This window comes from Gymnodraco acuticeps, unplaced genomic scaffold (genome assembly GCF_902827175.1).
Source record: "Gymnodraco acuticeps unplaced genomic scaffold, fGymAcu1.1, whole genome shotgun sequence".
NCBI classification, from domain to species: domain Eukaryota; kingdom Metazoa; phylum Chordata; class Actinopteri; order Perciformes; family Bathydraconidae; genus Gymnodraco; species Gymnodraco acuticeps.
In genome coordinates, this window is record NW_022992128.1 from 186,035 (window position 1) to 210,283 (window position 24,249).

At 40.0% G+C, this 24,249-nt stretch overlaps 1 protein-coding gene across 1 annotated transcript in view; it reads left to right on the forward strand.

The window, feature by feature from the left end:
• LOC117538083 (TRAF2 and NCK-interacting protein kinase-like) overlaps window positions 1–24,249 on the forward strand; it is a gene marked incomplete in the record, with an annotated part of 93,548 nt that overhangs the window by 58,566 nt on the left and 10,733 nt on the right. Inside the window, 11 exon segments of the mRNA XM_034203611.1 lie at window positions 4,434–4,718; window positions 7,239–7,330; window positions 10,017–10,174; window positions 10,930–11,012; window positions 11,646–11,824; window positions 13,273–13,381; window positions 15,125–15,478; window positions 18,023–18,137; window positions 20,018–20,062; window positions 20,065–20,184; window positions 21,109–21,252. Of these exon segments, the coding sequence (XP_034059502.1) occupies window positions 4,434–4,718; window positions 7,239–7,330; window positions 10,017–10,174; window positions 10,930–11,012; window positions 11,646–11,824; window positions 13,273–13,381; window positions 15,125–15,478; window positions 18,023–18,137; window positions 20,018–20,062; window positions 20,065–20,184; window positions 21,109–21,252 (1,684 nt within the window).

A 24,249-nucleotide genomic window follows, 5' to 3' on the forward strand; every position in this document is an offset into this window, starting at 1 on the left:
TTCGGGGCCATCTTCGTGCGAAATTCACAATTCCATATTCGTGTGTCCATCGGGTGTCCATTTCGGGACAGTGTGACAGGGGCTTTATGCAGCGCTTTTAGTAAAGTTTCCATGTTTCGTGCAGTTGGTGAAGATGTTCCTTCATATGTGTTTCTCCTCATGGAAATGTTTGGGCTATTGCTGCCATGTGCACCTGTTGGACACCGTAGAAATATCTTTTTCTACTCACAAGGAACCAAATTGAAACGATAACAACCCTGTTTATAAATCCCTCTGCCATGATTAACTCTTTGATTGACAGGTTGTCCTCCCACTCGTCAAAGCAAACAAAAGCACGTACTCTGAATGTGTAATTATTTCTCTTTTTCCCAAAGTCCGCCGATACGATGTGTTTGCTTGTATGTTGGGATCGGCACATACTGTAACTCCTCATTGTGTGCTGCTGATTCAAATCATCCATCATTTATCGGCACCCAGATTTACAGCAGGGTGACTCAGACATAAGTCTTCTTCCCAGAGAAAGACTCAACCCACTAAGCATGAATAATCACAGTTCATTGAAGTCAATCTGTTTTGAATATGTCACACAGATTAAATTATTCAAATGATGCTGTAACATGGTAACATGAGGGCGATGATGTAATTCACTGGTGTTTAATTATGCATTTGCCATTATGTTAAAAGTGGAATCAGTTTTCTCTCATTAGCCGCGAGTCAGTTGTGGCGTTGTGTTTTAACTTTGTTACACGCATGTACTTCACTGAATCAAACTTAGCTGGGTTCATCTGACGTCTTAGATTGATTGATTAGTGCTGATTAAAGAAAATTGGAAACTGCAGACTGAACTACTTTAGTTTCCAAGCGGGAAGAAGCTGAAGTCTTGGCGTAATCTTGTATGCAATCAAACGTGGAAGATATCCAGTTCCCTTTAAACAACAGAAACTACTCGATTCTGCTGCTACTCGATCATGGTTAAAGTGAAAGAAAGGACCAATTCCAAACCGACCCCAACACACTCCCACTAAGCGACTGAGTGAACTCTTTCTGTAGTCACACAGTTGAATCAGTGGAGGGTGTAAATACAGCGGAAAGCTTTGGGACAAACTCCACTCTCTCAAGCAGGAACTGTTGTAACTTTTTGTTTCGTGGAAGTTGAGACGGAAAGGTTGTCAGGATCAGTTTGGAATTGGGCCAAAGTGTCCTCCAGAGTTCAAATCTCAAGCTTTCTTTGCCGTGCTGTGACTGTGTGCATGTGGTCTGACCTGCATTTGGTTTTGCTTACATGTATGTTTGCATGCCAGCCTTTAATCCTGCTTTATTTACACAATTCATCCTCATGCTTAGCGACGGTGGTGAAGCTTTAAACTTCCTGTGGACTACAATTGGTGAAACTCATGTTGACTCATCTGAAACATTATTTAAAAATAAGTGTTAATGTAAATAACAATGGATGAGATACTACATTTCAATCAAGGCAGATTAAGTATTGTATGTATTCGTCAAGCTTTAAAATGCCTTGAAGTTACATGTATTATTTAATTTAGTATTATTTGGGAAATACTTATGTCATCTATTTATCATCCTCTCCTTTTAATGGATATTGAAAGCATCCTACAGTAATGAATGTAAGTGGATGACACCTGAAGTCTCCTTTTTGTTCGAGATGCACCACATAGTCTACAATTGTAATACACAAACGGCACTATAGCTGAACCAAGTAATTCCCTTAAAGGTAATTAAGGATGCTTATTAATTGGGAATGAGTCAACAATAAGAGTCTCACCTATATTTGTCTCAGGATCTACATCTCTTCATTCACTGCCTCCTATTTGTGTTGCTTTTTAACTTTTGTTTTCCCCCTGTTCTCTCAGAAATCAAAAGTATGACATTACATTTGTGTGTACTTGGATTTTGAGATTATCCCTTCTCTCTTCCTTCTTTGTAAATGTGGTATATTTAGGGGTTGTGTCATGATTTGGAGCCGTGCATTAAAACGCTGAAGATCCTCTGAAGCAAATAGGTCATGTTTTCCATGCAAACAACAGGATAGCAGTTGAAATGCCTCCTCTGTAGTTTGAGTCAAAGTTCAAAGTAAAATCAATGTTTTATTCCATGTGTTTATGTAATGGGTTGCCGTGATGGTGATGCAAGACCCTGACACAGTTATCCTGCGTATTACAAGGATGCTTACTAAAAAAATCCATCATTTGAAACAGCATTTGGATCAAAAATGTATTACCTTTTTCTGAGTCTTTACCTAAACTACCTCCATTGCAAAAGTCTAATAAATAGCAGATGTAACTGACCTGGATTATAATTGAGTTTTCAACAAAGCTGTGCATCAAGGATGGTTGGAAGGGGTTACTTAAAAAAAAGTTACAATTACTAACTAGGGTTGCAAAATGCCGGGAATTTTCAAAGATGGAAACTTTACATGGGAATAAACGGGCATTTTCCAAATTGAAGGTTGGCTCTTCATAGGGAACTTAAATATAGTTGGGGAAAGTATATTTTAGCATAATCTTGACTAAAACAAACCGATGCCATTCAAGTACACTTGAATATCCATGCCATTCCTCCATCACATGCACATAGCACACTGCTTACTGCATGGCTATTGAGACCACACCCCCTACAGCAGGGATGGGCAACTTGGATGGTGGTGGGGGCCACATAATTTATGTACCGGCCACCAGGGGGCCGCAGATTCACTTGGAACACACACACACACACACACACACACACACACACACACAAATTAGTAGTAGCAACGGTCTGCAAACATACTCAACGTGGTGGTTTACCCCTGGATTCAGTGAAAAGATATTCTTTCTCCCACTTTACTTGGAAAACACGATTTTGCTCAGATACCTTTCTCTTGCTCATGCTGACATCCACAGAGGGCTGTGCTCATATGTGACCCGTCGGAAGTCGCAACGGCTCATTTCAAAATAAAATGATACAATTGGATTACATTACCCTCAATTCCCAGTTAGTTCCCATTCATTCCCATGGAAAGTTTCCAATATGGAATATTTCCAAAATTCCCCAGCTTAACTTCCCATGGAAATGTACCGGAAATGATCCTCCCCAAATGTTCCTCCCCAAATGTTCCGCCCCAAATGTTCCGCCCCAAATGTTCCTCCCCAAATGTTCCTCCCCAAATGTTCCTCCCCAAATGTTCCTCCCCAAATGTTCCGCCCCAAATGTTCCTCCCCAAATGTTCCTCCCCAAATGTTCCACCCCTTTGCAACCCTACTAGTAACATGTGAACAAATAAGTAATGTAACCTGATTACTTTCTGTTACTTTTCGATTACCTCAACATCAAATGCAATGCAAATACACAGACAAGAAAATAAAGAAATATCTATGAGATGTTTTTTACTCAAGTGTATTATAAGAAAATAGAACAATGTGATTTTAAAAAGAAGAAACCAACGTATGTAGTACCATACAAACATACATAAATGATTCTCTTACAAGTAAAGAGTGAATGTATACCTTTCAACTGTCAGTAAGCATTAAGCAACAAGACATAACGTTGGGTCTTATACCTCTCATGCCGTACTTTAAGTGTGTTGCTGGGTATTTGTAATTAATAAGCCCTGATGTTGGCATGTTTGAACATTTAGAGATTATAGTTAAGTGATAGATTTATTACACAGCTCTGAAGAAGAAGATGAGCATTTAATCTCTTTCGATGTGCAGCTGCAGCTTTTAAATTAATCTGACGGCATTCAATTCAGACTTCTCAGTGTTGAAGGTGATGGAGGATTGAAATGTTACAGGTCAGTGAGGCTGCTGTCGTGACTTTAATGTAACAGAGACTCAGACATAAGGTTGGAATAAAAAACATATCCATCACAGCTCTAATGCAGTGATTTACAATTCTGGTCCTCATTGCTCTTCTGCTTAATAACAAGCCAGGAACCATTTAAACACATTTATTGCCATGCTTGGGGAGTAACAGATTACATGTTACAAGATACAACAAAAAAAGTCACTGTATTCACTAACAGTTACATAAAAAAAGTGTCATCAGATTACTGTTACATTTCAAAAAGGGGATTACTCGCAGGATTACAACATTACAATACACTTTAAAAGATACAAAAACAATATAGCATAGGTAGACAAACTACCTGAATGTCCTTTAATTCTTCTTTATTTTACATATCTTATTTTTAATTCAGTAGGTTGATATCTATAAGACAAAAAAAACTGTGTATGCTTTAAAAATTAAACTCAATCACTATTCTGTGGACTTCCCGAAGCTTTCACTTACAGTAGGCGTTCCTCAGGGAACAGTGTTAGGCTCCTGTGTGGCTCAGATCTGACACAAACCTCTAAAGATACCCAGAAGCCCCTCTCTTTTATGCACTGCATGCAGACTGACCCTTCCTCCCCCGCTGTGTTTTTGTTGTCCGTAAGGTCCGCTCCCACCTGGCTGCTTTAAAGAGCAGCGGCAGTGTGAACTCGTCAAACTCCATCGCGTCCGCCCCGCCTCTCGTGTCGCGGCCGCACTCCTTCAGCGAGCCGCTCTCCTCTAGCTTTGAAAACCTTCACCTCCGCAACAGCAACAACAAGCAGGAACCCCACCATCACCCTCCATCTTCATCACCATCATCATCTTCAACGCCTGCACGCACTGACCCACAACCCAAAACCCAGCATAGGCCCAATGAAACGGCCCCTTCTGAGGAGGTACCGCCCCGGGTAAGGACAGGGAGGAAAAGGTGGTGTAGTCTGGAAGTAGTAGATTCCCAAGAGATCAGAGATGGCAAAAGTACACACATCCTACCTTTACTCAAGTAGAAGTACAGATACTCGTGTTTAAAAATACTCTGGTAAAAGTAGAAGTACTGACTAAACTTCTTTACTCAAGTGAAAGTACAGAAGTATGGGCTTTGAAATGTACTTAAGTAAAAAGTACCCATAACTAGCAGCTGTTTTAAAGAGTACCTGACCTCCCTTTATATTAATAGAACAATAATGTCATTGTTAGCTAATGAATGTTTCCATGCTGAACAACGGCAACATGACAACGTTTCCATTGGTCCCTCTTCTTTAGAGAAGACCAGGACATGATGGATACACGGATCGTGTTCAAATCAATAGGCACGCAATGACTCTAAAGAATAATGATCACGCATCAAACACACATTCAGACTAAAGGAACCAGCTGTTTGGGAAATGAGAGAAGTAGAAAGTACAGGTATTTGGGTTCAACATGTAAGAAGTAGAAAGTACAGGTATTTGAGTTCAACATGTAAGAAGTAGAAAGTACAGGTATTTGAGTTCAACATGTAAGAAGTAGAAAGTACAGGTATTTGAGTTCAACATGTAAGAAGTAGAAAGTACAGGTATTTGAGTTCAACATGTAAGAAGTAGAAAGTACAGGTATTTGAGTTCAACATGTAAGAAGTAGAAAGTACAGGTATTTGAGTTCAACATGTAAGAAGTAGAAAGTACAGGTATTTGAGTTCAACATGTAAGAAGTAGAAGTAGAAGTACAGGTATTTGAGTTCAACATGTAAGAAGTAGAAAGTACAGGTATTTGAGTTCAACATGTAAGAAGTAGAAAGTACAGGTATTTGGGTTCAACATGTAAGAAGTAGAAAGTACAGGTATTTGAGTTCAACATGTAAGAAGTAGAAAGTACAAGTATTTGAGTTCAACATGTAAGAAGTAGAAAGTACAGGTATTTGGGTTCAAAATGTAAGAAGTCAAAGTAAAAAGTCGTCAGAGAAATAAGTAGTGGAGTAAAGTACTGATACCAGAAACATGCACTTAAGTACAGTAACAAAGTATTTGTACTCCACTACTTCCCACCTCTGGAAGACATCAATCTGTCATTATCCCGAACTGTTAAATTCAGTACTTTAATAGCTTCCCACCCTCTGCCTGATTCTTTATCCTACCACTAATTAATTTATTGGATTTGCAGAAAAAAGATCGATTTGTTTAATTAAATCCACATTGACTAAATACTGAAAAGAGAAGGGCTACCTTAGCGTTTCTGAGAAAATCACACATTGTTCTGAATCTATTTCCCCTGATATGCAGAATATCCAGGGAAAAGGAAGTCCCTCTGTGGTTTGAATTTGTAATGACAAAAAGAGAGGTAGCTTGCTTTAATTATAAAACACAACAGGGGGTTGCATCCATCCCCGGGTGGCCGGTAACACTATAGAAAGTTGAGAAAATCTGTCTCATGATGCTTAATCTTCCCTCTCAAGACTTATTTTGTCTGCACGGCCACAAAAGCGCCTAAAACAACTACAGAAGAAGAGAAAATTACCAAAGGAGGAGAGAGAGCTGCTTTTAGAACACAGTTTTCCCACCTAAATGTATAGCGTGCTAAGTATAGGATGGACAGGAAGGCTGTGAATGTGGTAAACCCACACATTTAGGTGGCCAGACTCCTAAAGAGTAGGGAAGTTATTTATATATGTTCATTTTACAGAGCCAAAGTTAGTAAAAGACACCATGTGTTATACACTTCCAAGCTGAACTACAACCCTGTAAAGACATAAAATACATTGTTAATGTTAATTGCACAAGTCATTTCAGTCTTGCAATAAAGGAGAAGCATGTCACTAAGGAAGGATGGATTTCGTCATTACCATCAGTCCACATCTTTTTCATTTTGCCTCCTCTAAAAAAAGCATAATAATGGCTGCTAATGCTATACTAAATGATGATGGCTGCTGTGACTGGAAACTACTTTCTGCTCTGCTGTGCTTGTATCGAGCTTTGGATGCTACCAAATGTTCTGCTTGGGCTTTACTAAATGTACATGCACCTTTGGAAGCAGTGGAGTTAAGGCTATGGGTGTGATGGCCTGGTTTTACATTGGTGCTGTGGGTCGTGGTCGGTGGAGATGAAGGCTTTAGTTGGTAGAGCACACTTGAAGAGAACCTGTGTTTTAGATGCACAAGTTAAATAAAGTACTGTAGTCTCTTGATTTTGCCAGCAGGTATTCCCGTTGTGCAAAAATGGCCCTCTTAACGCAAAAGACTCGAACAAATTTGAGTTTGAATATGAATGCAGCGTAAGAGTTAGCAACTACTCTGGAGTCATTTAGCACGATGGTGTCAACGAGGCTTGTTGTGATGCTACGACTTCAACGTCTTTACAGAAGGTTTTTTGTGTGTATTTAATTTTTTCGGTGCACTTACAAGCCCATTACAAGTGTGTTTACGTGTGAGCTGGTCACTGTCTTTATCAAACAAGGTTCCTGTAAGGACTACTTCAAGGTCCCCGGTGTTGTCAAGGCGAGACTCGCCTCATCACGGCAGCCATGCTGTGCCCCGTCCCGCTGCAAGGTAACGGACCTGATGTGCTTTTAATTCTTTGTTTCTATGGAAGTAGGAATGGAGTTTAATAAGGTAACATGCCTGATGTGTGCATGGATATAATAGATATCTGTTGGATTATTAAAACATTAATGATTCTTAGTACAACCAGTTAAGTAAATTCTTCAAGGTTTGACAAAAGTATTTTTTGCAATATCAAAAATGTAGGATATACAAATATGAGCATGTAATGGTATGGGATTCTTCAATATAAATACGAAACAGTTGTTAACATGAAAACACTTTATTTATTTAGTGGACCCAGGATACTGCCCTGTGGGACTCCGCTGCCTTTCAGTGTTGGAAGAAGTACTCTGATCCTTAACTTAAGTGAAAGTACAAATACTATGGTCTTGAAATACTCCACTACAATTAAAGGTCGTGATTTCAAAATTCTACTTAAGTTAAACTTGAAAAGTATTAGCATTAAAATGTACTTAAAGTACAGAAAGTACTCCTGCATAATGGCCCATTTCAGAATACTATAAAGAACAGAAGTATTATCAGCTAAATGTATTTTGAATGGATCTTTCCACAGTTTTAAGTATAAGATGCTTCTTATTTTATCCTGTTTTTATACATGTAAGAGTATGTTGTTTTCATTGTATTGTAGTTGGTCAATATGGACCAAATTTAGATACCAGAAATACAGTGTAGGTTAGCAGTACAGGACTGCATGATACCATATCAGAATATCATGTGTTTTTATATGTACAAAGTAACTGTGAGGGTTAAAATAAATATAGTAAAATGTCCGATATTCACCTCTAAAAGGATGCAGGTTAAAAGTCAAAGGTAGCATAAAATGAAAAGATATAAGTAAAGTAAAAATATATCAAAAAGTATTTTAGTACAACACTTTTGTAAATGTACTTAGTTAATTTCCAGACGAAAATAAATCAGTGGAGCAGCTGTAAATAGAGCTGGATCAGTCGGTGTCAATTTGTCTGCAGCCTTCAGTGGAAAAGTGTTTCTTAAGTGTGTGAAGCCGTGTGAAACCAGTCTGCTGTTTTTAACTATGTAATATAAAAGAGATAACAAAAATAACTTTCAAAAAAGACTGCGAAAACAAACCCTTGCCTTGTTCAGAGATGGATTTAACACACACACACGTTAAGAGGAGTGTGTGTGTTAAATCAGTGAACCCAGTCTCCCCACTGTGCGCTGCTGTAGTCTTTGTTTATGGAGTTGTGTGGGAGGGTTTATGTAACACAGCTAGCTGTCTAACCTTGTGCTCAAACACACATGCAAAGTTGTCTATTTGCAAGCCTTAAGTCGTCTCATGAGAGTCTCTGTGTGGCATCTTACTCCCTGGGGTGCTGTACGTTGTTTTTCTCAAGAACAAAATATTGTCTGTTTTTACTTTACAACTCGCAGCGATTTAGCACATTTTACCTCATCGTGGAATTTAAATATAATCTAAATGGCCATTATTAGGCAGGGTTTTTTCAATGTCTGCTTCACTTTTTAATTATTTAGGCACCTCTTAAAGGTCCCCTATCATACTGTTTTTCATCAATATATTATAGGTCTCAGATATATACAAAACATGTCTCTGATTGGCTGAAACACCAAACAGATCATTGCAGCATTACCCATAATCCCCTCTGATTCAGCCCTGTTTCAAAAGTGCTGATTCTCTGTCTGTTACTTTAGATGAAAACAAGGAGCCCCTCCCCACGCCCCTCTGAGAGAGATTTGGTTAGGGGGGGGCGGTTACCTTGGTTGCTGATTGGCTAATGGTTACACGAGACAAAACATCGTTATGACATCATAAGGTGGCCAAAATCTGATCAGATCATTTTCAGACAGGTTTTTATAGAAATGGATCAAAAAGAGAGAGAATCTTTGTTCCTGAAACTTTCAGAGTCTCTTTACACAGAGGGGACACATGTTGATGTAGAAGAGACATGAAGAAGAGGGGACACATGTTGATGTAGAAGAGACATGGAGAAGAGGGGACACATGTTGATGTAGAAGAGACATGAAGAAGAGGGGACACATGTTGATGTAGAAGAGACATGAAGAAGAGGGGACACATGTTGATGTAGAAGAGACATGAAGAAGAGGGGACACATGTTGATGTAGAAGAGACATGAAGAAGAGGGGACACATGTTGATGTAGAAGAGACATGGAGAAGAGGGGACACATGTTGATGTAGAAGAGACATGAAGAAGAGGGGACACATGTTGATGTAGAAGAGACATGGAGAAGAGGGGACACATGTTGATGTAGAAGAGACATGAAGAAGAGGGGACACATGTTGATGTAGAAGAGACATGGAGAAGAGGGGACACATGTTGATGTAGAAGAGACATGAAGAAGAGGGGACACATGTTGATGTAGAGGAGACATGAAGAAGAGGGGACACATGTTGATGTAGAAGAGACATGAAGAAGAGGGGACACATGTTGATGTAGAAGAGACATGAAGAAGAGGGGACACATGTTGATGTAGAGGAGACATGAAGAAGAGGGGACACATGTTGATGTATAAATGAAAAAGTGGATTTTGCATAATAGGTGACCTTTAAATCGGAAATGTATATCAGTTATTGTCAGAAAAAAAAAGCGACCCAATGTTTTAAAAATCACATGGTAAGAAAAGTCTCTACAACGTCTCCATCGCTAACTCTGTTGCCTATTGGCCCCGCAGTGCGCCGGAGCCTCGGCTGCTGTGGGAGCGCGTGGAGAAACTGGTTCCCAGAACGACCGGTAATAACAGCGGAGGCTCCAGCTCCTCCAGCAGCTCCAGTAACTCCAGCTCTAAGCCCGGGTCTCACTGCGGCTCTGGAGAAAGGTTCAGGGCCCGCTGTGAGTCCAAACACACACATGTTGACCAATCAGCACTTACAGGAGGTGGATAAAATAACCGAAACACCACCATTAACATACAGCAACAGGGTTGGGAGGGTTACTTTCAAAATGTATTTTGTTATGAATACTAGTTACCTGTAAAGAAATGTCATCAGGAACCTAATCTGAGTATCAAATTATAAAAGTAACCTGATTACTTTCTGTAACTTTTGGATTACCCATATATCAAATGCAAAGAGAAAATAAATATCAATACTTATTTGATACTTAAGTGTATTATAAGGAGGTGGACAAAATAACTGAAACACCATCATTATCTTACGGCTACTTCTAAAGCTAGTCAGCTGTACAGGAGCAACACAAGCTTGGTGAAAATATAACATTTTAAAAAAGGGTTGGGAGGGGGTTAACTGTAAAAAATGTCATCAGTAAGTTACAAAGTATAAAAGTAAGTGATTACTTTCTGTTAGTTTTGGATTACCCCAATATGAAATGCAATGTAAATAAATACAAGACAAAATAAATATTGATACTTACTGTAAGTGTATTATGTAAGACAGAACAATGTGATCTTAGCAAATAAGAAACCAAGGTATTTAGTATAAAAAATATACTGCAGGTACATTAGCTTCAAATGAACTCAACCATCTTACAATTTAAAAATAGATTTTGATGTCCATGGTTCAATGGATAACATGCATACACATTTGGAATTTGCCATTTAATGATCTTTTCACCTCCACCTCCTTCAGCCTCCTCCAAATCAGAGGGTTCTCCCCTCCTGCGGCCAGAGAATGCTGGGAAAAAACCAGAGGAGAAGAAGAACAGACCGGCGGTGAGACTCAAAGCTAGTGCTGTAGCTCGATAGCAGGGGTAGAGTTAGACGTAGTGTGTGTGTGTGTGTTGTCATTATAACGTGGTTTGGGTTTGTTTGAAAGCTGGACTTGATCTCCTTGTGTGAATGATATTAAACTGGCTGGTTTGGACTGTGTCATGTGATCGGCTCCTCATCCAATAGAGTGACTTGGTGAAATGAAGTCTTTGGGTTTCCTGCACTTATCGCTTTGCTTTCTCTCCACTGGTCTTCCTGCCTGGGCGGCGGCCATCTTATAACTCATGCCTTCTCTAACCTCAATTAACTTTTTTCAAGCTTCTAATAACTGTGGCTTTATTCAAATGAATTCACTAACCTTACCTTCAGTGGCTTGAAGGTCCGACAGTCATCTCTTTCCTCGCCTCATCTCTCGGCTCTGCTGCTCTCACGCTGGCTTCTCATTGGCTGGTGATAACCCCTCTTCCCTTTCCTGCAGCTTTCTGTTTCCTGGCTGCTACTTTCTTTCACAGGAAGATTAACCGAATGTGACATTTAAGCTTACGGCGCGGCGAGTGTATAAAATGCCCAGAATCGACATCAATCCATGAGATAAAATGTTGAAGTCATTTTCACCTCTCACCTCCTGACCTTTAGGACCTGACGGCTCTGGCCAAAGAGCTTCGTGCAGTGGATGACGTTCGCCCCCCCAATAAAGTGACAGATTATTCATCCTCCAGCGATGATTCAGACACCACCGATGAAGATGATGATGAAGAGGTGGACCAGGAGGGCGGCGAAGAGTCGACCTCTGGCCCGGAGGACTCCAAAGCTGTGTATGTACAACTTTAACCTCTGATCTCACTCAGTTTAGGGATTTGTTGACATTTGTTTATCTATTGAAGCAAGTAAGAACTAAATATTGTCTTTCTTGCCTTGTTATTTTTTTTTGTCAAGAAATATGTGTTGTATAGTTATATAATGTGTTAGCAAGTTATATAAAATGTCCTTTTTTCAGTAGGGTGTAAATGTATTTGAGTCTGTGCTTTTTTGTCCTATGTTGAAAATGAGACAGAAGTTGCTTTAACTTTTTGTGGATTTAAGAAATATTACAACTAACTAAATAACCAGCCAAAACTGTTTTTTTTACATATGACTTATTTTAAATAATTTAATAAGAATACCAAAAACCAAATGTTTCAGAAATATGATATTTAAAACAATAATATGGAATATAACTAATATGGCAAGTAATGTAAAATAACTTTCATTCATATAAAGAAGTTTTAATCTGTGCTAATTTGTAGCTTTAAAGTCCTATTTTGAACATGCGGCACTGGTCCCTTCAGCTTTTTGTGACTTTAAAGGTCCCGTGTCATGGCCATTTCTACTGATCATAATTCCATTGTTGAGGTCTACTAAAAATAGATTTACATTGTTCAATGTTCCAAACTCACATTGGTTTCTCCTACAGCATCTCTGTATAGTATGTGTGTTCACTCTCTGTCCTAAACGGCTTGTTGGAGCTCCTGCCCCCCCCCCTCCCTGTGAGCCCAGTGGCCGTCTGCGAGACAGCGAGACACAGCGAAACCCAGCCCGAAACACACACACACACACACACCTGCAGCCTGGCTGGGAGTTTGTGTGTGTGCCCAGGCTGAGTTCCGCGGTGTCTCGCTGTCTCGCAGACCCCACACCAGTGAGCCAGCTCACAGTGTCCCGCTCCTCGCAGCAGCGAGCCTCGCAACGTCCCGCCGAGTGTGGAAGTCCGCGGATTGGTCCAAACGTAACGGCTCCGTTACGTTATGTCACTATACCCGAAATACGTCACTATACCCAAGAAGTAAACAATGGAAAAAGAGAAACAACGAGGCGTTCTGGGGCAGCACAGACAGGTATTTTCTGTGTTAGAGTTTTACTCGCTACAGGGTGCACTTTGAGGGGTTGTGACTCTGCAGACCGTTTACATGCAGAACAAGCTACATAACACACAAGGGGACGGGTAACAACCAGAAAAGCATGACATGGGACCTTTAAGGATTATTAAAACCACAGACACTTAAAATAAATATATAATAAGCCAAACAACCAGAAAAAAAGCATTTTATAAGAACTCTCTTGTGAAAAAATACTTTCAGAGACTATTTATTATATATTAAGGAATAAAAAAAGATGTTGACCTTAAGAGACAGTCTTTTAGATCTCTCTTGATCTTTCAATGCCTCCATTAAAAAAAACGTTTTCCCCCAATTGCTTGTGTTGTAAATCTTCTTTTCTCCTGCAGTTCTTCCAGGCTGAGCAATGGAGAGACAGAGTCGGTGAAAACCATGATCGTTCACGACGAGGACGCCGGCTCGATGCCCTGCAAAGACAGCACTCTGATCGTCAGACAGGTACCACCGGAGAGGAAGACAGGACACACACCTTCATCATTCACCACACACACCTTCAGTTGTTTTGTTGTGTACTCTGTTCATTCATACACCGAATGTTTTCCCCTTTTGTTTGTTCGTTGATTTTGTTCTGTTGTTGTATGATTTCTGGTCAGTGGAGAGCAGCTGAATTAGCGTAGATTGGATATACGATACGATAATACTTTATTGGCAGATTAAGTCTAAAATGGTTATTGCATCACAGCAGCTCCATTTGCAACATCGACAAGGACAAATATTGAAGACAAGATATAAAAGGGAACAAAAATGTAACAAAACATCACGATCAACAACTGCATTGGTCTCGTGCCACGAACGTTTAAACTCATAATTCAACTTCAACTTAATGATGCTAACATAAAACCCATAGCTGATATAATAATGGGGATAAACTACATTTGTTTTACTTTAATTTAGGTCTTGACGGTTTTCAATGAAGTTATTTAATCAGAATTGCAGTTATCATATGCTTTAAGTTCAGATAAACAGCACTAAATTATCATATTATCTTAAAGGTCTCCTATTATACTGTTTGTCATCAATATATTATAGGTCTCAGATATATACAGAGCCTGTCTCTGATTGTTTGAAACACCAAACAGATCATTGCAGCATTACCCATAATCCCCTCTGTTTCAGCCCTGTTTCCAAAGTGCTGATTCTCTGTCTGTTACTTTAGATGAAAATAAGGAGCCCCTCCCCACGCCCCTCTGAGAGACATTTGGTTACAAAGAACTCAATGGTGCTCTAGGAGGAGATTCAGGTGATAAGGTGGGGGGGGGGGTTACCATGGTTGCTGATTGGCTAATGGTTACACAAGACAAAACATCGTTATGACATCATAAAGTGGCCAAAATCTGATCAGCTCATTTTCAGACAGGTTTTTAAATGGATCAGGACAAAAAGAGAGAGAATCTTTGTTCCTAAAACTTTCAGAGTCTCTTTCCACAGAGGGGACACATGTTGATGTAGAAGAGACATGAAGAAGAGAGGACACATGTTGATGTAGAAGAGACATGAAGAAGAGAGGACACATGTTGATGTAGAAGAGACATGAAGAAGAGGGGACACATGTTGATGTAGAAGAGACATGAAGAAGAGGGGACACATGTTGATGTAGAAGAGACATGGAGAAGAGGGGACACATGTTGATGTAGAAGAGACATGAAGGAGAGGGGACACGTGTTGATGTAGAAGAGACATGAAGAAGAGGGGACACATGTTGATGTAGAAGAGACATGAAGAAGAGGGGACACATGTTGATGTAGAAGAGACATGAAGGAGAGGGGACACGTGTTGATGTAGAAGAGACATGAAGAAGAGGGAACACATGTTGATGTAGAAGAGACATGAAGAAGAGGGGACACATGTTGATGTAGAAGAGACATGGAGAAGAGGGGACACATGTTGATGTAGAAGAGACATGAAGGAGAGGGGACACATGTTGATGTAGAAGAGACATGAAGAAGAGGGGACACATGTTGATGTAGAAGAGACATGAAGAAGTGCATTTTGCATAATAGGTGACCTTTAAATTCAGATAAACATAATTTTATCTTAAAATCGAATGACTAACGAGAGTTTTCCTTCCGCCTGTAGAGTAGCTACTGTAGTCGGCCCTTCGCTCTAGCAAACACCTTCCCTTCGCCTCAGCTGCTCAGAATCACATGTAGACCCACAGTCTGCCCCTCTTTCTACTTCCAGAGTGCAGGTGACCACAGAAAGCGTCAGACAGGGGCTCAGACCCCCGGCCCGCTCCCAGGCTTTGCCCCTCACCCCGGCATCGTGTCCAGCCCGGGCCTCGGCCAGCACACCCCCAGCCCCCCCCATCATCACCACCATCACCACCACCACCATCACCCCAATCTACCCACCACTCAGCACCCGGACAGGAACGGGTTCTCTGGGCACATTCACCACCTCCCAGACCTGATCCAGCAGAGCCACCATTCCTCCCCCTCCTCCTCTGCATCCAACTCCCCCTCCTCCTCCTCCAGCCTCTCCAGCCCCGCCATGTCCCCTCAGAGTCCGCTGGATAAACTCACCCTCCTCATCGAGGTACGTGGCCCCCAGCCCCCCAAAAACAGGACTCTCGCTTCAGAAAGGGGACGTTTCTTGTAAAGTCTTGAACAGGAAGTGACAATCATCATGGCTGCCAGAACTGGGATCACAGCAGAGTGGAAACTAGGGCTGCTCAATTAATCATATTTTAATCGCAATTACGGCTTGCAACGATTACAAAAACAACGTAATCGAAATAAAACGATTATTTTTTTATTATTATTATTTTTTGGGGTTTTTCAGTTGAATTATACTTCAAGTTCAGGGTAATCAACTGTTCAAAACATACTGTTAAAAAAGAATTTCTCCAATAAATTGATGATTTCAAAGTAAATGGATAATCGTTTTTAATAATCGTGATATCAATTATTGACCCAAATAATCGAGATTATGATTTTTGCCATAATCGAGCAGCCCTAGTGGAAACTAGTCTGGCTCATTGGCATTATAATGTAGCTGTGATGAAGTATTTCTCACAGATGTACGCAACGTATTGACTGACCGCAGCTACTATTTTTCTTTTTTTTATAATAATAAACTTTATTTATATAGCACCTGTCATGCTTAGTGCTTTACAGAGTATGACATAAAATCACAATAACAAATGAGGAACATAATTAAAATATGTAAAAACACTAAAACAAGATACTACTAAAAATGATAAGCCAAATTAAACAGATAGCTCTTTAATTTACTTTAAAAATATCCAATGGGAGGCGGTCCCACAGTTTGGGGCGATATAAAAACAGAAAGCAGCTTCTCCAGTTTTCTTGTAATGCACTTTTAAAAGTGAAACATTGGAGGATCTAATGGCGCGTTTCCACTGCAGGCCTCGCTCGGCCTCGCTCGGTTTGGTTAGGCCTTATTAGGCCCGGCTCACTTTAATGCTGCGCTTCCATTACAGTTTAGGAACTGGGGTAGTTACTATAGTAACGCAGTGTAGGCGGAGCCGTGACGTCATCTTCAGTGAGAGCCCCAGAAAAACAACACAGCCGTTAGCTGTTAGCCCTCAGAGCTCACAGCTCCTCATATCTGTTCAGAAACTAGACACAAGTTAAACAAGTACAAACCACAGACTGCCTGTGTCATGGAGAATACAGTCGCTGGTTTATTTATGTCTGTATAGGCCGTTGTTGTGAGTGTGGACGGTCGGAGCATATATAACGTTAGCTTAGCCAAGCTCCATTTAGAAAACACGCATTTTAATGGGTTTTTCGCCTGCCGTCTGTCTGCAGACTTGTCAACGCGTTAATTCATGGTTTTTACTAACCGGTATCAGTATGTTGTTACTTCGGCATCATTTTGAAACGTGTATTACAATTAAATCACGGTCAAATATGTTCATCTTGTTGTAGTTGTAGCCCCCTTACTGGCTTACCAGCGATTCTCTCTCTAGTTTAGCATACTCAGCCCGACTCAGCCTGGTTGTTCCTGGCCCTAGAACCACGATTTTATGGGGCCAGAAAAACTGTGAATTAGGACCCGCTAGCCGGTACTAGGCCAAGTGGAAACGCAACCAAAAACGGGCCCCGCACGCTTAAAGCGAGCTACAGTGGAAACGCGCCATAAGTGTCCTTGTGTCCTCCTTATGTTAGTGTGTCCTCTGTGGAGGCCTAAAGACACAGATATATTATTCCACTACCCTCTTTTTGGTGGAAGTAAAGGGAATCGTAGGTGTTTTCACCAGAAAGGGCTAGCTCTCATCATCTAAAAAAACACTATTTACATTCTGTTCAGTTCTGACCGGCCATGATGATAGTCTTCTCCTGCATCTGTTGTTGAGGCCCTCTGCTGGTGCTGGTGATTTTTTTTAATCGAGCCCTTCATGGCCCCTCGTTTGTTTTCTCTGCTGACATAGACCTTCTGCAGAGAGATGTTGGTATTGGAGTGGTGTGCAGTGTTATACTGTAGGACTCATTTGAAAGTACGATTCTTAGAAAAAAGCACTTTATTTCCAAGATGTTTCCCCTGCTAACATCCTGTTACATCAAATCGTCTTTAGGGTAACGACTCAGCTGTAGTCTCATCGCTCCTCTGTGAATATCTTATTTATGATCCAAACAGACATGCTAGCTCTGGTTTTTTCTAACGTGTCCTCTGAGGTCAGCTGTGGTTTCAGAAGCATTCCCACCAAACTTCTAAATCTCATTTTATTCCTTGTTGTTGACTATATTTAGCCAACGAGTCATATTCTCACATTCCCCAGACAGTAGATCATAACAGTTAGGAGCTCAACGGCAAGTATGTTTCCCATGGAAATACTTTTATGTTGTTTCCCCTTTTTTTCTTTTTGTCAACACAATATATTCCATATGTTTTACCCTCCATTGTTTCAGCCCGTTTCCACAGTATTTATATTTTACCCTCCACTTGAATGCCCATTGTATTTGCATGGAAAAAACCTCAGTTTGACTGCATTGTCTTGTTGATTGTTTACATTATTGTTTATCTGTAAGCAACTCATTCTGTAAATATGTTTCTGATCTTTATACAGAGAGTTGATGTTCTGTCACCACTAAATCCTGTGTTCTCTCGCTGTAGAGCCAGTCCAGTAACAACATGCAGAAACACAAGTCTTCTTCCTCCTTCACTCCGTTCATCGACCCCCGCCTCCTGCAGGTCTCCACCTCCACCGGCAGCGCCCTCAACAACATCGGTAAGTCCCGCCCCCCCACTAGCTGCTGTGTAAACAATAGAGAGGCGAAGTCCCTCCCTTTCCGGGGGAGCTCCATGGGACCTTATTTCTGAATGTATTATGTATTGAAGTCAATGGAGAGAGAAAGATTATCTTTAGATCCCGTTTGAATTGTGCCACGAATTACACATATGATGTTTGTCAATTTAAAAGATAATTTTGCAAGTCAAAAAAATGTGTCGTAAAACGTTTTTTGTGTGAAACCGCTCAATGAACTACATCTCCCGTCTCGCACCACACACCAAGACGGCCGTCACGTTGAACATTTCACTTCTTTCTTTCTGAATGAGGCGGAAAGTATTAAAAGAGGTGAAAATCACTCCAAGTCTGGGCACGTTGAGAGCTGTGCATACACACAAGGGGAGTTAGTCGGTTCCGTGAGAGCCAGCATGCGGGACCGGGACTCTGGGATTTGTAGTCTTTCTAGTTCCGTATTTTCCATAGTCTTATATTTCAACAGTTTTACGACAAACTTACGAAATTATATTTTAAATTGACAAACATCATATGTGTAATTCGTGGCACAATTCAAACGGGATCGAAAGATAATCTTTCTCTCTCCATTGACTTCAATACATACTTTTTCCGAAATAAGGTCGCATGGGTCGGAAGTAGATGGGCGGGACTTCGCCTCTCTATACCAAAAGTTCACAAACACAAAGAGTTTTAGGACATTTTTTAAAACGTCCTATCCTTCAAAAGCTTCCCATCTAAAGATCCAAGAACTAGAGGAAGCTACAAAATCTCCTTGAGTGTGTTGAAAATGTTTTCATATGCAGCTCAGGACCACCAGTTATCAGAACATCTGAAGTTATAGAAGCCCCTGTTATGCTTTTTGGGGGTCTCCCTTTCTTCTAGTGTGTTTTATAGGTTTTTGTGCATGTAAACGGTCTGCAAAGGCTAACATCCCGAAGTTCTTTTTGAACCTTAAAGCATGGAAACATGTCACAGTAACAGAAAAATATGTCCTCTTTAATATACATTTCTGTAAATGCGTCAGAGTTAGCCAAGAGGCCATTTTTCATCTGTAGTTCCTGGACAAATGTTGTAAAGTCCCCCTAAAAACCGATCAAATTTCATTTAAAAATATCAAGCTAGAGACTACAAGTGGTGAGATACTGCTTTTTATAAAACGGACAAGTCAAATCAAGCAATCTGATTGGTTCTTAGCCGTGATATAATGAGCGTATATCACGGGTAGAATTGTAGTTACTTTTCACAACAAGTCAGTATCCCTCCGCGTCTGAGAAAAGCTACAACCGTTACAGCTGTTACATTACGTCCGTTACGAAACTAACTAACTACCAAAGCTTAAGATGGAAACACAATCTTGCGTCGGACCGATCACCAGTGGTTATTTGGTGGTTTTCAGCTTAAAATCACACTTTAAAGCTGTGGCTATTGAAGCAAACTGTGAAAAATGGGTTCCTCCGGAGCGAACAGGGGTAAAGGACCTACGAAGTTGAACTTACATGAATCTATTTACAGAAGAGAAATTAAGTCACAAGAAATAAACAGTCCAAAATATGTCAGAAATAGAATTAAAATAGCATTAAAAAGAATAAAAATATATATATATTGATGTGGACAGGGAAAGGAAAGTTTGGGGCTCTCTGCTGGAACTGCTACCTCCGTGACCCGACCACGGATAAGCGGGAGAAGATGGATGGAAATATATATATACATGTGGAAAATATACACCTGGAAATACAAAATGTGCATAACACAATGACACAAATACAGAATACACACAAACCAAAAGATTGACAATAAAGTTGACTGACTGAATTCTACTTCCTGCACCTAAGCCCCTCCCTTTGACCTTCGCTTTGACCTTGTAGGGTACGCTAACGACGCCCGGCTGGCGGAGGCTCTGCGGGCCGACCCTCCCGAAAAGGATCCGTCGTCAACGTGAACCCCGTCAACACCCGCCCGCAGAGCGACACGCCCGAGATCCGCAAATACAAGAAGAGGTTCAACTCCGAGATCCTGTGTGCCGCACTGTGGGGTGAGGATTCAAACCTAACTTTATTTATAGCAGCTTTTCGAACACAAAAGGTAAAGTGCTTCACAAACACTAAAGTAAAGAGAAGCACATGACTTTGTGATTGAAAACAAAGCACTTTATTCCAACAGAATAATAAAACAACAATTAAATACAATTAAGAAAATCATAAATAACCTTCACTTTTACCATCATTATCAAAGGTTGGGAATTCCCTAATTATGACTTGTTACTACACAATGGGTCAGGTTATTAGTGACTTTCTAGTATATATAGATATATCTATACATCTATATTAAATAAGCTTGTCTGTTTGTCTTAAGGTATGTCTTTCATTTTTCAACCAGACTCCTCTACTTTAAACACACTTTACTATTACTGTAACTTATTCTGTATATTTGTATATTGTGCAGTCTCAGATCATGGCTATATATCTTTCTATTGTTAACATAAATATATATATATATATTAACTTTGTATTTCATCCTTAAGTCAGGTGCAATTATTATTTTTACATGCCGATGTAACATAATCATTTCGATTCATTAATAAAGTTAACAGGCAGTCTATTTCCTCCCACACCTCTCCATAACAATGCATGTGTTTGTGTGTGTATTCAGACCTAATGTGTGTGTTTATTTGCACTGTGTATATGTATATATATATATATGTATATAATAATAATATGTGTGATAATAATGTGTGTGAAGTCTTCACCACCTGGGGGCAGCAAATCACTGATTACACTGCAGAACACTGTCTAGACTGGATGCTCTATTTCCAGCTGTACCGTGATGTTGATCTTCTCCTAATTGGTGTGTGTGTGTGTGTGTGTGTGTGTGTGTGTGTGTGTGTGTGTGTGTGTGTGTGTGTGTGTGTGTGTGTGTGTGTGTGTGTGTGTGTGTGTGTGTGTGTGTGTGTGTGTAGGAGTGAACCTGCTGGTGGGCACAGAGAGCGGTCTGATGCTGTTGGATCGCAGCGGTCAGGGGAAAGTTTACCCTCTGATCAGCCGACGGCGCTTCCAGCAGATGGACGTCCTGGAGGGCCTCAACGTCCTGGTCACTATATCAGGTACACACACACACACACACACACACACACACACACACACACACACACACACACACACACACACCTCTCAGTAAACACACATTTAAAGATTGTTTTATTATATTTAATGCGGCCAAATTACTCCCACTGCGATAAAGAATCGATCTATCTGATGCACTTAAACACACACAAATGTAGAAATGTATTCGAACGCTTGTGTAGAGAAAATAAGAAACACACAGAGATATATACTATTATAGTTCATTATGAGACCAATAAAATGGTTTCACTTCCGTTCATCCTGCTGTAGCAGCTTATAGCACACTGTCATGTTGAAATGATTGGTCTTCCTCTCCACACACACACACACACACACACACACACACACACACACACACACACACACACACACACACACACACACACACACACACACACACACACACACTGCCCCATCCATTCAGAGGTGGGAGAAGTACTCAGAGCTTGTACTTGAGTAAAAGTAGAAGTACTCAGATCTTGTACTTGAGTAAAAGTAGAAGTACTCAGATCTTGTACTTGAGTAAAAGTAGAAGTACTCAGATCTTGTACTTGAGTAAAAGTAGAAGTACTCAGATCTGAGTAAAAGTAGAAGTACCAGAGTGTAGGAATACTCTGTTACAGTAAAAGTCCTGCATTCAAAATGTTCCTCAAGTAAAAGTAGAAAAGTATTCTCATCAAAATATAGTGAAAGACAGTAAAAGTAGTCGTTGTGCAGATTGGTCCATTTCAGAATAATATATATGATATGTTTTATAATGATTGATCATGAAAGTGTTCTCAAAGCTGGTGAAGGTGCAGCTAGTTTGAAGGACTTAGTATACTGCAGGGTAGCTGGTGGATTTACTCCAGGTGGAACTAAACAACATTCAACACTTGATTAGATTTCACATCATTCATCCACATCTGTGAAGTAACTAAAGGGATTAAATACATGTAGTGGACAAAGTAGCATAACATGGAAATACTCAAGTAAAGTACCTCAGAATTGTACTTGAGTAAATGTTCTTAGTCACTTCCGACCACTGTATCCGACGTACCTCAGACAAATTGTGCACGTCTCCTGTTGCATAAATATTATTTGTGCACATGTGGTTCAGGTTTCTCAGATTGAAAGTGATCACGCTGCTACTTCTCCTCTTTCTCAACGTGGCGCTCACACGGCAGGCACGCTGTGTCACAACAGATATTTTGAGCTGAACGGATGTTGAGTAAATCTCAGCTCTGTGACCGTGTGTGTGTGTCTACAATATGTAACGCTGACACACACTTTGAGCTTTCCATGGAAGGAAATCTCGCAGAGGAACACCTCCGTCCATGTCATAGTTTGATTGCGGTGCCAAAATGTAAATATTTGCATCATGGAAATATTGTCACTGATTGAGAAGCTAAAGAATGATTGTTTACATGTTTGAGAGGAAGCAGAACAACAACAGACGTAAGGCGTTTTCAATGCCACTCAGAATAACATTGAAGATCAATTTCACAATAAAAATACTGAGATTTTCGGGTCTTAGAGATGGTGTTGAGAGCGGCATTTTTTAGTTTTTTAAATAGATTATACCGATTTTATATATATTATATTAATAATTATTACTTTGTATTTATTTTTCCTTTTAAAACTTTTTTTATTTAATAATAATTATATTATAAACACATTTTTAATTCAAATAAATATTATAATTATTAATAAAAATATAATTTATTAAACTGAACTTCCCATGTCATACACACACTTTGAGAGATTTATTTAATTTTAATACAAATTAAGACATTTTTTAGATGCATTTTCATAATTTTAAGACTTTTTAAGGATCATCGTAAAACCCTGCAAGATTTATACAAAGGAATGTATTCCACTTGGGATATACAGTGGTGACACGAGTATGTTTACACAAAAGGCCATATTTTGTTTTACTCTCACCTTTTTAATTATTCCAATCAAAGCACAGATCTGCTTTCATGTCCAATGACCTTATAGGAGATGTACACATACTTGCCAACCCTCCCGATTTCATTGCCCTCTCCCGGTTTCCTCCCGGGGTCATATTTCTCCCGTTTTCTGACAAAATCAGATTTACTCACGACTGTTTCCAGCCCACACATATACTCCATCAAGGATGGTGCTACAGGCCGCAAGGCAGTGCACTTACAACTACAATAAGCATGTTAATGTTAATCTAATACAGCTCCGGCGATGATCCACTAGCACCCCCCCCCCCGCGGTGGTTTTGAAATGCTCCCGATTTCTGAGATCTCAAGGTTGGCAAGTATGGATGTACATACTGTTCAATTGGATAAAACCATTAGGTAGAAGCCTGCTTCATAATCAATAATGGCATGCTATGGATGGACCTTAGCATATTCTTTATTCTTTCATATTCAGACCATTATTATATCACCCTACAACTTGTCTTTTTTTAAATTATTATCACAGGGAACAATAGTTAAAAGTGGCCCTGCTGGCGATGTATTGTTACTACATGGCTCATGTTATTCTGCATGTTGATTTGTCCCGACATGACCCGCACGTTCACCAACTTCCCGAAATGTTGCAAACAGACCTTCAGGAGGGAGAAACGTCCCACTGCAGCGTCTAATAATGTTTTTCCTGTGTTATATTTCAGACTGCTCATGGCAGCGGTAAAGATTAAAATGATATCATTTAGATGCATTTCACATGACCAAGATTGCAGACTAGAATAGTAATAATAATCTCTGCAAGAACTCAGCAGCCAATAAGGATATTTTTAGTCGCTACACTTTTCTGCAGCCTTCCTCAAGGCCTTACACACTGACAATATGTACACTAGAATATACCCTTTACAAAAGACTTACTTTATTCTCATTATCCTTGCGTGAATTCTTATCTGTACTGACCTGTGTTTCACTCGTATCTTATCTCGTCTTATCTTAAAAACAGGCGTAAAGGAGAGACTTTAGCTTATTTTAGCGCCTATTTGACCTCTCTGATGTACG